This window comes from Oryza glaberrima, chromosome 8 (genome assembly GCF_000147395.1).
Source record: "Oryza glaberrima chromosome 8, OglaRS2, whole genome shotgun sequence".
NCBI lineage: Eukaryota > Viridiplantae > Streptophyta > Magnoliopsida > Poales > Poaceae > Oryza > Oryza glaberrima.
Genome location: NC_068333.1, coordinates 23,126,674 through 23,144,363, shown reverse-complemented (window position 1 = coordinate 23,144,363; position 17,690 = coordinate 23,126,674). Strand labels below are relative to the sequence as shown.

The 17,690-nt window shown below is 39.5% G+C and overlaps 2 protein-coding genes across 2 annotated transcripts; one reads left to right on the top strand and one right to left on the bottom strand.

Annotated features, from left to right (window-relative positions):
- The first annotated feature begins 484 nt into the window (after window positions 1–484).
- On the top strand, window positions 485–2,165 carry LOC127782789 (jacalin-related lectin 19-like). The gene is made up of 2 exons (XM_052310057.1): window positions 485–862; window positions 1,724–2,165. The coding sequence occupies exons 1-2, from the start codon at window positions 575–577 to the stop codon at window positions 1,967–1,969; spliced, it is 534 nt and encodes a 177-aa protein (XP_052166017.1). The 5' UTR covers window positions 485–574; the 3' UTR covers window positions 1,970–2,165.
- Window positions 2,166–14,839: 12,674 nt separating this feature from the next.
- LOC127781128 (transcription factor BHLH094-like) lies at window positions 14,840–17,337 on the bottom strand. The gene is made up of 8 exons (XM_052308034.1): window positions 16,738–17,337; window positions 16,389–16,628; window positions 16,217–16,282; window positions 16,025–16,093; window positions 15,854–15,925; window positions 15,547–15,765; window positions 15,356–15,449; window positions 14,840–15,261 (listed from the first exon to the last, which is right to left on the bottom strand). Exons 1-8 carry the CDS (start codon window positions 17,155–17,157, stop codon window positions 15,224–15,226), a joined length of 1,218 nt encoding a protein of 405 aa, XP_052163994.1. The 5' UTR covers window positions 17,158–17,337; the 3' UTR covers window positions 14,840–15,223.
- Between the last annotated feature and the right edge of the window lie 353 nt (window positions 17,338–17,690).

Here is a 17,690-nt window from a genome sequence, read left to right as displayed (position 1 = left end):
CGATTCACGGGCCTGGAAAGGATGGACTGTTGTTGTTGTGTTGCGGGCTTGGGCCATATACCAGGGTGGGCCGATTGGAGCACAAAGCAGAGTATTCGTCATAATCAACATTTTAATCACTCCTTAATTGCATTGGAGAGCTATAGGACCAATAATATTACTTTCATTTGGAAATATATATGAGTTGTAGAGTTTTATTGCGTTTGACCATTCAAATTATTTAAAAGTTCACTATAAATGTCTGATTAAAACGCATGTAAAATATAGAACAAAGGGAGTGATTAAACGTGAGATGGATAAATTCAAGAAATGGATAAGAAAATGGTTGGACAGCTAGCCTGTCAACAAGATGGCATTGCCTGTCCTGTCCTGTCCTTCCTCCTCCCAACACATACCTATATATACAAAATGCAAACACAATTAACAAACAAACAAACAAACAAACGTGCATACGAAATGGTACAAGTAGTGCCAAGCACGAACCCTAGTTGACTTCTTCTATGATTCCACGAACTCCATCGCATGTCTGGCTCTCCTGTGTGTATACATACTGATCTTCGTTCGATCATGCAGGATGCGAAACATTGCATGCATCGTCGTCTCCAGCTCCGGTGACCGACGGATTGATCAGATGCAGAAGGGTGGGGGTGGCGGGTCGTCGTCGGCGGTGGTGGTGAGGATGGGGCCGTGCGGCGGCGACGGTGGCGGTGCGAGGGACATGGACATGCGCGGCGTGGGTCGCGTGGTGAGGGTGGCCGTTCGGCACGGCGCCGCCGTGGACGCCATGTCCGTCCTGTACGAGCGCAACGGCCACGAGGAGTGGACCGACCTGTGGGGCGGCCCTGGTGGCACACTTTCCGAGGTACTACATTACTCTACTTCATTTATCCTTAAAAAAATCGTGGAACTTTGGATTATGAATGTGAAAGCTAGAAGTTTATTTTTTATAGAATGGAGAAGGTATACACGATCTTAATTGTACTATAATTTTGTTGTTAATTACCCCGTTTCAGGTTATAAAACGTTTGTCAAAGTCAAACTGTTTTAAGTTTGTCTAAGTTTGTAAAAAAAATTAGTAACATTTTCAATCCAAGACAAATTTATTATGAAAATATATTCAATTATTGATTTGATGAATCTAATTTTAATATTATAAATATTACTATATTTGTCTATAAATTTTTAAATTGATCGAAACCGTTTGATTTTGACCAAAGTTAAAACGAACCTGAAACAGAGCCCTAAATTCTTAATTACCACCGTTCCGTTGTAGTGCTAGAATATGGAAGGAGGACATTGTTGTATCCGGATGATAATTAACTCTCTTTTTGTAGTTCTTTTGGTAGCTGCATCTAATTAATCCGAGAATCTTTAGCTCCCAAAATAATTTAAAACTTTATTTTAGTTTCGAAACTATAAGCATTTTTCATATTCTTACTAGCTGGATACTCACTTAACACCTATAAATTGTGGTTTAGTGTTTTGGTAACAATAAACAAGTACTCCAGTCTTTGAGACGTTGACACATTTTTCTCATGTAATCTTGATCACTAATGTCAATACTAATATATGTCTATACGAGCCACTATGTTAATTACTAATTAGAATAGTTGCCGACACTGATACTCAAAATTTGAAGAGTTTGATGTTGTATTTCGAAACAATCTGATCTCACTCAAATTCGTGATGGAACTTTCTCTCTGTTTTTCATTTTTCTCCCCAGATAAGCTTGCAGCCGGGCGAGTACTTGACGAGCGTGGCGGGGCACTACGGCCGACTCGACGGCGACCTCGTCGTCAGGTCGCTCACCTTCGTCAGCAACATGCGGGCGTACGGCCCGTTCGGCCATGAGGACGGCGTCGCGTTCGACCTCCCGGCCGCCGGCGGCGGCGGCGGCAAGATCCTCGGCTTCCACGCGCGCTCCGGTCGCCGTCTCGACGCGGTTGGCACCTACGTCAAGATCGGATAGATGACGACCACCCTGGCGTCACAGCTGAGCAGATCTATCTAAGTTCTCCCCTCTATCCTAAAATATCGTTCTAAAATATAACAATTTTTAGTTTTTAAAATTTGTTTTAAAATATAATTAACTTATTCACTAACGATCTCTTTCTAATCAATTGTAACTCTACACCATTCAATGTTACTGACTATCTACATTTCTCATCCAATTGTAATTTTCCTCCATTTAATTTTATTTTTTTAATAACTGTGTAGCTAGTTTCAAGAATATTTATAGAATTCTAATCATATTTTATAAGATCTCCCTTCGATTTTAATTAATTATGAAGTAACTTGGTATAAAGCGAAACCTATTTCAATATGTCCTGGTGCAAAATGAAAAGTGAAAGTACATGTTCAACCTAGCGTAAATTATATGTCCTGGTGCAAATTACAATTTACTCTTTTTTTAATTACACATAAACTTTTCTTTAAAAAAAGAGTGGTCATAAAAAAATGCAGTGAAAAAGAAATCTTTAGTACCGGTACTCAAAGATGATTTTTAGTCCCGGTTATTTTAACCTAGACTAAAAATACCTATTTTTAGTTCGGGATTGTACGTCTCGATCATACAAATGGGCTTAAAATGGGTTGTCAACCGGAAATAATGTATCTTTCCCTAGCAGGATCAAAGCTGATATAAAGTACTCCATCCATATCAAAATATAAGCTTTTTTAGACCCTAACATGGTCTCCGAGATGCTACTTTGACCAACAATATCTATAAAAATAAGATGTTTTAAATAAAATGGGTTGCATATTATGATAGTTTGTTTAATAACAAATCTAGTAACATCAATTTTATGTGATTAATCTTTTTTATTTTTTTATTAATAATCAAAGTTAAAAATATTTAACTTGTCACTATGCTAAAAATGTTTATATTTTAGGATGGAGGGAATAGTAATAGTACTCCCTCCGTATTTTAATGTATGACGCCGTTGACTTTTCAACCAACGCGTTTGACCATTCGTTTTATTCAAAAATTTTATGCAAATATGAAAATATTTATGTCATGCTTAAAGAATATTTGATGATGAATCAAGTCATGATAAAATAAATAATAATTATATAATTTTTTTAAATAAGACGAATTGTAAAACATTAAAATATGGAGGTAGTATCAAACAAGTGTACATGGAGAGGGGGAGGGATCTCACATGCGCGTGGCCGCATCAACCAACCAACCAACCAAACGTACATGTACCTGCAGACGAGTCAAGCGTACGTAGTCGCACGCGATGCTAGCAATGTTGCTATCTTTTCTGTAAAAATATTTCCTTGGCCTGGACACACATGACATAGTACTGAACCGGCCGGATTGTCGATATGGACCATTACATGCATACAACACCGAAATTAAGCAAATGATCGAGGAGAGTTAATTAGCTCATGCTCATATGCATGCACGCACGTATACGCCCCTCTCTACCTAACCCTAGCTTAGCTTCGCCCCACTACTAGTCTCACAAATGGCACAATGACCAAAAAGAAGATGTGAAAGTGTGGCTCATGACTAAACACATGTTCTATATGCGTATTTATTATGTCCGTCCTGAAATATATAGATTCCTCGCAGCCTAAGAAGGCTCTAGTAGTAAAAAAGATTAAAGCACATTTCATTAATAGAAAATGTAGTTTGGTGGATCGGTAGAGATACATAGAACTTCTTGATTTGTGGTTCAATTTGTTTTAAAACAAATTTTAAACTTTAAAAGCCAATTTATTTTGAGACGAATGGAGTATATAATAACAACCTTTTGAATATGTCATCCCTGTGCCACGTTTGCGATCCAATGGGCGGGGGTTCCTTGAAGATGGTCATGGTCCCAAGCTCTGTATATAGGAGTGCCCCTACCTACCTAGCTAGAGGTAAAATTGTGACACCAAGGTAGGGGAGGAAATGTGGTGCAATGGACTGAGACGCCATACCAGAGAATTTAACATGATGCATCACTTTCAAATTCAGTTATTATATCTTCTCATCCTTAGCGCATTAGATGGTAGTAATAATAATAATGGAGTATAGCACAAGTACAAGCTAGCTAGGTAGAGTAGTGGTAGGTTGTTCCTTGAGACATGCGTGGGGGATGTGTCAAATGCATGCATGCTAATTGCAAGCTAGAGTGGTGTGTGCCAATCGATCGCCAATTGTGTTTGTACAAGTGTGCGCCCACTGCAATATTGTGGGCATATGCATATGGTTGCATATATCTCCGGTAGACAAGTCTAACGGTAGCGCATAGCCCACTGATTTTCAATGTCTTGTTCAATTCACGCTGTAATTTTTAAGGCACTGTTTTTTTAAGCTAATGGAGGTATGGATTATACTTGTCACGTTTCTAAATAGTACGATTTTAACATGCTTTTATTTTATCTTATAAGCATTTGTTAACTTTATTTTAATATTTAAGTAATCTTTGTATCAACTTATCAACTAATCAGCTAATAAGTTGAATTGAACGGGGCCTAATTCAATATCATGCTGGGACTCTCCAATATACATGTAAAGATAACCTTAAGCAAAAATTTAAGAGCACTACTACATATACTAAATTTTCTTATTAAACTTTTGCTAACAATCATCTCAACCATTTGATTTAAGTATATAGAAGTTATAAAAAATCTAGATGCACTCATAGCATGACACATTAGTGTTAGTAAGAATTTAGAAAGAAAAAGTTTGTATGTGTAGCCTTTTCCAAAATTTAATATTTGTAATTCAATTTTATGCCTTGGAAGACGGACTCACAAGAGAATATGTTTATGGATGTTGGTATTGAATCTTCATGCTAATATGATGAATATCAATTCTTTTTTCTTGGTGGGCCCTAGCTTAATGTCAAGAATGGACATAAACATGATAGCATTTGGTATAAGTAAAAAGAAAACGTATGCTTGTGTGTTTCCATCTTATAGCCATTGTGTGTCTCGGTCTTAAAGACGTCCTAAGGCTGAAAACTTTAGGGCCGGTTATTTTGAAGCGGTTCTTCCAAAGGATGAGGACGCATAATCTGGTAACAAAATACAAGTCATTTTGGATATATGCTAAGTTATTTTTACGGAACAAATTTTTGGTATGCATGGATGTCGTTTTTACGTGCCTAATTGATTGAACCATGAATGTGGACATGAAGTTTTGTGGCTTCAATTCACACATTTGATATAACAAAACAAAATGTTAAAGAAAAAGAATCAAATAACTGAAGTCTTGCTAATGTCTCGCATGCGCATCATACATTATATTAGGGAGTAGTATGAATTTTCAAGGCCAGAAAAAGGACACATCTATGATTCAGACAACATAGATCACAATGATGGTAATCATAGCATCATTAACAAAAAGAAAAAGGAGAGAAGACCGACCCATGCATAACCCTCGTGGGGAAGCTAAGGGGCACTCTCAGCACCCCAAAGACATGGGAGACAGGACACCTATCAGGCATGAATAATCATAGATCTTGAAACTTTGAACCACATAACTATATATAAATTACGTACAGAGTGAACAACTACCTTAAATAGATATCGACATGATTCCAATCCATTCGACTCAAACACACAAAAAAAGAGTCATTTTGCTCCTATTTTTGTGTGATCAATAGAGGCACCACTCAACCCCAATCCTAGCGGATAAGGGCATCATCACCAAAATGATCCATTGAACTCAAACACACACAAAAAAAAGGGAAAAAAATATAATAATAATAATAATAGAGGTTCACCAAAATAACATATATATATATATATATATATATATATATATATATATATATATATATATATATATATATATTGGTCCTGACTCCCATTTTTCGGATTGGGATCACCTGCAGTTTGAATAGCAACTACAATTTAAGCTACTGCACGCAATGGCAGCCCTCCATTTTCTTGATGAACGAACCATATCATTAGCTACATATCGATTTATAAGTGCTCAACAATTCTTGCAATAGTGATTTACAGTACTCAGATGCATCTTGATCCTCGGTTTCGGATCTAACAGCTAGCAGTGGACTGCATAAGTTGCATCGACACTACCAACTGCACCGGATCCAAATACCATTTTTACAAGAGCAATAGGGAAGCCATACATCCCTAGCTAGCACTAGTGGATAAGGGCATCATCATCTTGGTAGGTCACTTGCTTGATCTCCCATGGCGTCCGCACTTGGTCCATGGGCCATGGCATCACAGGAACTATAGTTGGCACTAGCCCCACAGGCCAGGTTAATGCAAGCTTAATTATGCTGCCAGTAGATAAGCTGCCAATTGGCTACCCCACTGCCCTTTTAACTCTTTAACATGGCATCAATGCCCCTTGTGGACCATATATACAATAGCACTTAAAGAGCTGATATTTTAGCATAACAATCCCTTTAAATCACACATACATATCACTCTCAACTCCGGATCATCTTAAAGTAATACTTCAATATCTGGACCTATCTGTCAGTGACTGTTTATAGCGATCTGCGCGCGCTAAGACAAAAAATCCATGGCTTTGCAAAGAGTGTAGCTAGCAAAGAACCTTCCAAATGAGAATTAGCTAGCTGTGGCATCTCAGGATTCCACCAAAATATTGTCTTACTTTGGGCACAGACAGAGTAGAAGAGGAAGACAATTAGTTAGTTAGATGCATCGCATGCTGTCATCAGCAGGGAAGAAGAACCGATCGAATCGGTTCGATGGCGACGGCCAACCTAACAGCCAAATTCGCAGTCGATCATTGCAACTCACAATGATTATACCTTCGATCCATCCCGTTTTTTTGGGTTTTTTTTCCTCTCTTTTTGAGTTTTTTCCCCTTCGTTTTCTTCTCTTTTCCGATCCTTTTGCGTGGTTGGACACATCAAGCATGGCCACGATGGGGATTGGTGCTAGCTCAGCTCGATCCCCTAATGCATGCCCTGATTGCAGCCACTTCATCCGGGTTCTTCCGAATTATCCTCAGCTGGCCTTTTTCCTGTAATCAATTTAATTTCTTCACTGGTCCAGTCTTGTGATTATTAATTACCGTTTAGACTTGCAGCAACTGGATTTCTGGACTAGTCTGAATCTCTCCAAGCCGCCATTGCTGAAATTTCTATGTTGGATTTCTGGGTACTGCGTTCGTTCAGCCAGTTTCCAACTCTCCCATCTCCTTTTCCGCACGCACGCTTTTCAAACTGATAAATGGTGCGTTTTTTTATAAAAAGTTTATATACAAAAGTTGCTTAAAAAATCATGTTGATCTATTTTTTTTTAAAAAAGCTAATATTAATTAATTATGTATTAATGGACCGCTATATTTTCTGTGCGCACTATTCGTGTTGGGAAGCAGAACGAACGAATGGAGCCTATAAGTCTAGTTTGGATCAGTGTGTGCAATGGACGGTTCACAATAATTTGGTGAGCCTTAGGAAAGTCCTATGCAGCGAAAAAAATATATGTGGTGAATCCTATTTGGTCGTTTCCGATGGTTTAAATGATTTTCACACAAAACAGTTCAATCCTTAGTTCCCTACAGATGGGCTAGCTAGCAAAACAGAAAAAATGTTGTGTTCCAGATAGGACCAGATTCTCTTGGGATCAAACAATCAATCAATCATCCATTGGGATCAAGATGGCTATATATGAGATGATGATGAGGCAATTGCAATGCATGGGGTTCAATTGAATTCTTGATGGATTATCATCACCATCTCATCGATCAGAGAGTGATGAGAAATGCATGAGGGCCATACCCTCTCAGATCTAGCAGCCGATATATTATTCATTTATGAGATTTACTCCGGTCCAAAAAAAAGTATCTCGAGGTATAGCTATCTCACGGTACCAAATCATTTCTGATTGTTAAATCTATTTGGGCAGGATATGATCGTTGGATCTAACAATACCCATCCTACCCATTTAGGTCCAACGATCGGAAACGATTTGGTACCATCAGATATCGGTACCTCGAGATACTTTTTGCTGGACATGAGCAAATCTCTTCATCCATTCATTCTTCACCAGCTCAATTGTTAATATGATGCATGCAACAGTGCTGTGTGCTGCGTCTGAGTGCATGGACCGATCGACGACCGTTTTGGATCATCTGCATGCTGGGGATTGCTACTGCTATACCTGCAGGAGCATGAGCATCCATGCATGATCCATCCATTTCCATGGCCAATCCGGTTGCCGTCGCCGTCGTCGCTTTCAATCCAACCCGGCCGGCCCGTCGACAGCAGCCGCCGACGCCCGGATTAATTCACAAACAAATAAAGCTTGATGCAATTGCCATTATATATCATCTCTGTTTTTAAATGTGCGACATTGTTAATTTTATCTTGTCTTTGGCGTATTTTCATTAGGATCGATATGACATATGGTATCTACCAAAATTATAATATTATAAAATTAGTTATAAAGAAATTGATAACTATGTTTACATACTAAATATTTGCAAATTATTGATAGTCATAGTTTTAGATGTTTGACCAAATAAAGTAAACCATGTATATCCTTTTAAATGCATGAGAGTGAAAGAGGCCCGCCTTTAGAGCGCATGAATTTTACATGAATTAATCAATATACGAATCCGACAAATGTATTTCGAGTGGATATTGTTTAGGCAACATCAGAAGTGTGAACTTAATTAGGATAGGCAACAAGGCTAGGAGATGTGCATGCGCATGCGATCGATCGATTAGTATGGTTGGGGTTGAGACTTGGGAGGTGGTAAGGGTAACTTTATAGGGATGTCCTTGGACGGCAGACATGGACGGTGAGTGGTTATACAACGGCGTTGGTGCTAGAGCCATGGGGTAGTAGGAGGGTGGTAGGCGTGACCGACAGTGAGGATGTTAGATCTACAATGGTTAGAGAGTCGAGGAGGTGGTGGCGCAAACCACCAAAGGTGAGGAAAACGGACAGGAGAGGAACACCTTGCTGCTGCTTGGGCATAGCAAGGAGGAACCGGAAGGAGGAAGGAGGCCGGTCGGGCAGGGTTTGCTGGTGGCTTCCGGTACCGGAGAGCAGGGAGGCGGGGGTTCCGTCAAGCATCACACGTCGTGTAAGGAATGAGGGGAGAAAGAGAGAATAAGGCAATTAAGGTGGGAGAGATGTTACTAACTGCACGAATCTAGCTTGGCATGATCTGACTTTTATATGTATTTTTGGTCAACGGAAAAGTAGGTGATCCCAATATACATACATGCATGCATCCTTATAAACACATACTACGGCCGTCTTTAGAATACAGGAATTTTACACGAATTAATCAATTAGCGAGAATCTGACAAAGGCATTCTCGAGTGGAGGATGTTGATGCCAACATCAGTACTGCTCTAAAAGTGTGAACCTAATTGGGATATACTCTCTTCATCCCAAAATGTTTGATGCCGTTGACTTTTTTAAAAATATTTAACCGTTCGTCTTATTCAAAAAATTTAAGTAATTATTAATTCTTTTCCTATCATTTGATTTATTGTTAAATATATTTTTATGTATACATATAGTTTTATATATTTCACAAAAGTTTTTGGATAAAACGAACGGTCAAATATGTTTAATAAAATCAACGGCGTCAAATATTTAAAAAAGGAGGGAGTAGGCAACAAAGCTAGCAGACATACATGCAGCTACTGGTGATCGATCTCTCTCTAGATCCATCCATGGACAAAATTACGAGAGACCGATCGATCGTACGTGCGTACGAGCTGAGTGCAAGCTCTGCTCCAGGCTCCAGCTCAACCGAGACGTACACATGCTTGCCAGTAGCTTCTTCTAGTTGGTTATTGTTGTTGTTGGGGTCGAGATGAGCATATCATGTGATGCTTGTGCCGATATTCGAATGGCGGTGCGAGCACCGGCGATGCGCTTCACGTAGCTGTGTTTTGATGTAAAGTTTGGATCCAAACTTTAGTCTTTTTCCATCACGTCAACCTGTCATACACACATAATTTTTCAATCACATCATCTCTAATTTTAACCAAAATCTAAACTTTGCACTGAACTAAGCACAGCCCAAGGTTTGGTTTCTTTGGTTGCCTTTCTTGGTTGCATGTTTCCGGCAGAAAGCAGCTGGCTCATTGACTTGTGATAAATCTTTGCACGAATTCAGTACTCCTCGAGAAAATAATGGGAGATCTCTGACATGTATGTCTTGGACTCTAGGCAAAAGGCAATGGGCTGTGTTAAGTACTGCTTTTGCTACTGCTCCTTAGTTCCATTTTCAAATATAAGGATTTCTTGTATTTAAGTTTTAGACTATAATATAAAAGTATTTTTTTTCTTGATTTTCCACGATTTCTATCATTTCAATAATTTTAAGCCAATCAAATTTCGAATCGAAATGAAATCTACACCATCCAAAATTCAAAATTTGACAATCATTATTTTTAAAAAAATCTTTTGATGTAACATTAACATTTACTAAATAACCTAAAAATCCTTATATTATTTAAACTGAAGGAGTAGAATGTTTTTATAATTCTACTCCCTCCGTTCCAAAAAAAACCATTCCTAGCATCCCAAGGAGGGATTAGTGAAGAATAAGAATGACCAAAATACCCCTCATTATTAGAAAAGTAGTAATGTTAATAGGTAGGTAAAGGGTATTAAAGGGAGAAAACTTATCGTTTTATATACCGAGGTTAGATATGATCGTAGAAGTTGATTTTTTTGGGAGAAAATTTAAACTCTAGAAGTAGAGTTTTTTTTGGAACGGAGAGAGTAAAGTAGTAGATGAGATGAGTGCGAAAAGAGAGTTGAAATTTTTGCACACTAGAGGCAGCTTCTTTGTTACTGTACTGACAAAGGTACGAGTGTATCGTTATGTCTGTCAGGGCTTAAATCTTGATAGCGAGCTAGGAGATGATGTGTTCCTTTGAAAATGTCTTTTTATATTCAGTTTGATATGGTACTATAAGTTTTTCTTGCTTAATGTCTATGAGTTTTGGCATCTCTATTACGTGAGAAATAAAAAGATGAGGATGGGCAATTTACGGTGACTTTCTTTTTATCTTGGCTTTTGATTTGCCCCTCATAATTAAGTGGATGGCATTTTTCTTGTTTTCCACATAAGTGTGTGTGATAATATGACATGTTGTCCATGAGTCTAGTTGTCATTAATTATCTGGATACGGTAAATAAGCAATTTTACCGTAAAGGAACTAGGTCTACACGCTTGACACAAAACGTGGGGGTAAATATACGATGGGAACCATAGCTAGGTGGATAATATGAAAACCACGATATAGAAGTTCTCAAATAATTTGAAATAAATTATTGCATATATCCCCCTACATGTGTGAATTTTTTTTATTTTTTTTCCAAAAACTTCTACTCCCTCCATTTTAAATATGTAACGTTGTTGACTTTTAGACATTGCATTTAACCTTTTATCTTATTCGGACCATTATATAAGTATCATTTATTTTGTCGTGGACTATTTTAGCATTAAAGAACCTTTAAGCATGGTTTATATTTTTTTATATATTCATACTAAAATTTTAAATGTAACGAATGTTCAAGTATTATATTCAAAAGTCAACTGCATCATATATTTAATAACAGATGGATTTTAAATAAAATGAATGTTCAAATGTTATATTCAAAAATCAACAACATCATATATTTAAAAACGTAAGGAGTATAAAAAAGTTCACAAGTTTTCATAAAAAATGTGATGTCTATGATACATTTCCCCTAACAATTGGATGGTCTCTGTGACTTCAAACCCTGAAACAGAGTAAGCAGAAGCGTCGAACAGGCCACAGCTAAAGAACAGAAACAGAAACCAACATTTTCTCCTGCACAGCACTGCTCGCTACATCATCCATCACCTGCTTCGTCTTATAATCAGTCTCCCATCTCCATGCAACCAACCAACCAAACCTCATCAGATCAGGGAATTAACAAGAAGAACAAGAAGAAGATGAGAAGAAGAAAAATTCAGAAAAATGGGCAGGCAGCAGCATTGATCACGCCACTGTCCGGCAGCTTTCGCCTCTGCATGATAAATTGGTGCAGAGTTTGGCGCCTCACAGCGACGTCTAACCTTCAGAATGTCGAGCAGGATAACGACGCGTCTCTCCATCGCCATGCATTTCCAGCTCCATCCATGGCTAAAATTAAAATTAAAAGAAAAAAAAGAACCCTTCCCAAATCAACCGTACAGATCAGGTACAGCTTCATCAAGCCTTTCATGATTCGTTGGAGTGTAAAGTCTTCACTCAGCGATAGTAATTAACCTGTGATAAGATTCCTAGTGCCTCCATCTTGCCTAGCTAGTTACTCCTACTTACATTTTGTGTGGCAGTAGTAGTTTGATGCTGATGGATGGTGAATTGCTGTGGAGTGAAGTGAGGCCGAGTTTATATCTAAACTTTTTCTTCAAACTTCCAACTTTTTCATTACATTAAAACTTTTATACACACATAAACTTTCAACTTTTCTATCACATTATTCCAATTTCAATCAAACTTTCAATTTTAACGTGAACTAAACACACCACCCTGAGAAACACACCCTGAGTGACAGATCGATCCTGAATTTTGCTAGTAGCTTCAAGCTACGGCTTTCAGAGTTTCAGTGAGATCAATCTTTGACGGCATGTTCGGCTAGTGTCCATTAATAGTTATATTAATTAACTACTACTCTATCGGTTCCAAGATATAAGATGGAGGATATTAGGATATGTCACATTCACCTAGAATCATTTATATTTTGGGACGGAGGATATTACTTAATACGAGGAATTATATTCACCGAATTGTTGCTACGGACTATTTATTACTACCTCCGTTCCAAAATACTTATAGTTTTGAATTTTTATTTGTAACAATTTACCATTCGTCTTATTCAAAAGATTATGGAATTATTTTTTATTTTGTATGTGACTTGCTTTGTTATCAAAAATACTTTCAGTATAACTTATCATTTTTTATATTTGCACTAATTTTTTAAATAAGATGAATGGTCAAACGTTGCAAGTAAAAAAAAAGTCAAAACAATATCTAATTTGGGACGGAGGGAGTATCCCAATTTTTTTTAATAACCGTCAATGTTTCAACTCTTATCATTAATTACCCATAAATGATTAGACTACGATGAATGAGATCATGTTTATATTCAAGACAACATACAGTTTGATTATATGGTGTTTTTTTAGTATCTGTAATGTTTTTTAGAACAATAAATTAAAGATGAATAGTGCCTCCCTCGCAAAAAAAAAAAAGATGAATAGTGCCCAATATTAGTTATTTGAAAATGGAGGATTTAAGAAATAAACCTACAAATAACTTAACATAGGATAGGTGACCTAAACAATACAATAAGAAAATTTTCCTAAAAAATCGTATTTTCACTAGTGTAGAGCAAATAATCCCTGTCAATAATCTGATGAGTAAGTTGAAAAAAACTAGTAGGATCAAACATACATGGACGGTTAGGTGGCGCTCTCCACTATATGAGACTAAGAAACAGGGCAAAGTGACTGTTATTTTCCCAGGTTCGAATACTCACTTATATATTAAATACGGCGTTTGGCGAAAATAATTCTTATTTCTTTACACCACCGTTGTTATTAAGGTACAAGATGGATACGAGGGTGACGCGAAACCTAATCCCGGAGGATTAGTAGGGGAAATACATAAGCTTAATTGCCTTTTTTTTAAGGTATCTCGAGGAGATTGGGCACATGAGGTTGGACAAAGACAACAAAAAAAAAACCGACCCTTGATGCTGACACGAGCGTGGAACACCATTTGCAGAGGAGCTTAGCCTCTATGCTTGCCGGTGCAAGGAAGCCGTACATATTGATCCGGACACGACTATAACTTAAAAGCATTTCAATTTTTGCGAGTAGTAATCATCACGTTTATTCTTGAAGAAATATATATTGCTCGTCGTGACATGTTCAGATCATGATTGTACTCTCAACGAGTGTGACAATCAGAATTCCTTTTTTTTTAAAAAAAAAGACTAGTAAATATGTCCGTGCCCATAGAGAATGGGTTGGTTGTGAATTTGTAATCTATTTTAAAAGCACATGATCGTTTTAAGAAACATTTTCCCTTTCTTGTTTTTCTCAGGTATTTTTTTCTCAAATTAACCAGGTTTTCTTTTTTTTTCTCTGGTAACTTTTTTCTTGCGGCGATGTGCTATATACAGGAAGGTAGGAGGACGACTCTGCTTTTGTTATGACTAGTAATTGTATAGAGATATGACTATGTATACCTTATTTTAGGGTTATAATTTTATAAATTTTTTTCTGCTCTATCAATATAAACGTCGCACTGTCTAGTGCGAATCGTTAAAAAACAAATCTTGCATCATCTTAAAGTTGATTTTTGAGAGTTTTTTTTCTTCATCGTGATTTATTTTTAGCATTACCTTTGAAATGAGCTCCCTGACCACAAAAACCTGTCTAAAATCCCGTTCCTCCTGCATGCATTGGCAGCTAATCGTAAATAATGCCATTGCATAATGAGATCCAGCCAGGTATCGCCGAATAGCGACGCATAACCTACCGCCGAGAAAGTCATTTGACTACGTAGACACTAGACAGTCGAAATCATTTTGTACGGAAAAAATCTAATACTAATTTTTTTTTTGTTATTGAGATGGAACCCTAATTGCCTTTCTTGTGGTTAATCTACATATTTTTTGCATGCATAACTAATCTCTTAATGAGCAAATTCGACCTAAAGCAATGTGACTGACTGTATGGGCCCCACGCTGATCTACATCTGTAGTTCAGTTAAGCAACGGAATATAATATCAGATCTAGAAAAATAATGTCAAACTGTAGCTAAGTTCGAATGGAAAAATGATGGGGACAGGCAATGAAATGCAGGACCATCAGTGATAAGGTGAGGATAACTATCATCATAGACAAAATGCAACAGTGGTAATACATGGTTCCATCCATCCAGCTCATACATAATCAGAAAGAAGAAGAAGAGGGTGCTTTGTAATATCTGCACCATATCTTTATACACAAATTAACTATTTTAATTTGTTACGGTTATATCAAAATATAATCATCTCAAATAGTAGGTACCAAAAGAATCACATCGCCCTACAGGCAGACTATGATTAATAAATATCCTCTCTTAAGAGCCTAATGATGACTGTTAGCTTCAAGAGTTCAGAGAGCTTCACTAGCTTTGCCAATGGGAGTTTTGCACTTGGGTCTCTTCCCTATGTACAGATTGTCATTCTTTTCCTTGATCAGTGTGGCCTAAGCAGGTTAGAACTCCATTTTCATGTGGCCTGCTTGCAGCTGACCTGTGGCGATTCAATGATTCGCGAGTCGTCAGTGAAATGTTATTAGCCAAGGTATGCAAAATTGAGCAGAGAATTATCAGTTAGTTTTACCAACCATGGAAGTTTGGTGCTGAAACCCCATTCTCCTGGCTCTGTCCATTCTCAATATGGAAAACACTTTGGAGATCATCCTCCCAGAAGTTCCTTTGCTGAGAGAAGTACACCAGCTATATTGTTAGGATGCTATTTCTAATGATTCTTGGTTAAGTTACTTGGATGATAAGTAGTTTAGGCGCGAATAATCACCTGCAAGTTTGCGCCGGCTGTTCCATCCTGAAAAGCATACTGTGCAGCATTTGTAGCCTGAGATAGAGCCAGGTCCAACTGATTCAGGGTGCACTGGCTTTCCATGCTGTTTTGAGCAAACTGTTGGAAAACATCTCCTTGTTCGGCAAACGGAAAAGCAGAATTGGAGCTTTCTAATGAGAAAACCGAGCTCGCTGAAGGGCCGCATGCTTGGAACATCTGAATTGTATCATGGAAAATGTGAGTAATTAACAAGTCATTGAGCGCATCACGAAGGTATGACAAGCAGGAGATGATTCAAGCTCACATCTTTCTGCAGCAGAGTAGGCAGGTTACTGAAATCAAGTGGATTCACAGTTGCTAGCTTCATGGACAGGAACTGAAGCGAAAAAAGTAAATACAGCAAAATTGGTCAGAATTTCGAGTTCCGCATTCCATGGCATGTAACAGTTTCAGCACGCATGTTTATGACTATTACCTCAACTTGCCGTTGAAGCGATTGCACGTAGTTTATGATCTCATCAAGCATGAGTGCCTTGCCAATTACCTGCAATTCAAGACAACATTTAGGCGCGTCAAAACTACAAAACTTCTACAAACTTTGCTGGCAAACACTTGCTCTTTTTCTTCTACAGATTCTCATCCTGAAATCACTAGTTAGTCGATATACCTTGTTGCATCCTGGAACCAGGTCCTGGAGAACCTTCATCCTCTGGCTGATCCTCTCTCTTCTGACCTAACCAAATGTAACAAACACACAATTCAGCACAAACCGCGGAAGAATTTGATCGAACCGGGTCGAAAATCGAGCGAATTCGACAGCATCATGAACAGAATTGTACCCTCTCAGCGAGGCTGTGGCTGTCAGTGGCTTGGCCTCGCCTCGCCCGGACATGGACATAGTCCTTGGGTGGCTCCACCGGCTTGGCATTCTTCCCCTTCCCTTGCTTCTGCCCGCCACCGCCGCCGTCCTCGACGGAGCTGTCGCTCCCGGCCTGCTCCGCCTTCGGCTTCACCGAGCTCTCCTTCTCGCCATTGCCCGTCTTGCACCTCTTGCCATCTGATTCCTTCTCTTCCCCAACCTGAACCCGGAGAATTCGCGAATCCATTCAGTGTCAGTGACATGAGCAAGAGGTAAGTAAAGCTAGTGACACCACAAGCAGAATTCACAGAGACGTGGAGCTCGCTCACCGGAGGCTCCTTGCCTTTGCCCTTGGCGGCGGCGGCCGCCGCCGCCGTGTACTTCCTCTTCTTGGCATTGGCGGCGGCGTCCTTCATCGCCGAGGAGGCGGGGTCGGACACGGAGGACGCCTCCCTGGAGCCACCTCCGGCGAAGTCGCCGGGAGCCGGAGGAGGCATCCCGAAGAGCCCCGCCCCCGCGCCGCCGTACCGCTGCCCAACACCGCCGCCGCCGTTGTTGAAGCTGGACAGCCGCGCGGCGCGCTCCGCGAACCCCGGGTCGCCGCAGAGCTTGTCGAGGCCGCAGTCCCCGCCGCCGCCGCCGCCTCCCGGCGCCACGACGGCGTCCAGCACCGGCACGCCGAAGTCGAGCCGGGGGGAGGAGCTGAGGAGGCTGGAAATGTAGTCGCCCCCGACCCTGCCGCCGTCCATCGCCGCCGCCGTCCAAGAAACGGCACGGTGCCCCTTCTCTTGGCTCCTGTAGGGGGGAGAGAGCTTGGGGTGGTCGGCAATGGCGGAGGAGGAGGTCAAAGAGGCGGAGGCGGTGAAGGTGGAGGTTCAGCCTTTTTGGGTTAGAGGGGAGAAGAAGCTGTTTTTCCAGACTGCGGACACTGCCCCCGGTGCCTTTTAAGGTCGGGGGTGGGTCTCTTCCGCTTCCACTTCCACTTCCACTTCTACCCGCCATAATAACAGGTACAGTAGCAGGCTATAAGCCAGCTATAAATATATTTTAAAGAAATAAAAAAAAAGAGAGAAGAGCAGCGGGATACAGATCTGTAGCCAGCTACAGCATGGACTCTAAGACGTAACGTGTGTATGATAGGTGGGACCAGGTATTAATAATATAGTAAGCAACTATTGTATGAATTGGCTATTACAATGACTCGATTTGGAGCTAGTAGTTAGCTATACTATTAAACTTGCTCTAACGGGTGGTGGTAAATTCCGGGCACGGTGACCGAGCT

Excerpts from the sequence above, each read along its gene's own strand:
- LOC127782789 (XM_052310057.1), top strand. The coding sequence starts at position 575 with ATGCGAAACATTGCATGCATCGTCGTCTCCAGCTCCGGTGACCGACGG. Across the intron at positions 863-1,723 it reads CTGGTGGCACACTTTCCGAG|ATAAGCTTGCAGCCGGGCGA; the intron begins GTACTACATTAC and ends TTTTCTCCCCAG.
- LOC127781128 (XM_052308034.1), bottom strand. The coding sequence starts at position 17,157 with ATGGACGGCGGCAGGGTCGGGGGCGACTACATTTCCAGCCTCCTCAGC. Across the intron at positions 16,629-16,737 it reads GCAAAGGCAAGGAGCCTCCG|GTTGGGGAAGAGAAGGAATC; the intron begins GTGAGCGAGCTC and ends CTCCGGGTTCAG. Across the intron at positions 15,450-15,546 it reads CAGCCGGCGCAAACTTGCAG|CAAAGGAACTTCTGGGAGGA; the intron begins GTGATTATTCGC and ends TACTTCTCTCAG.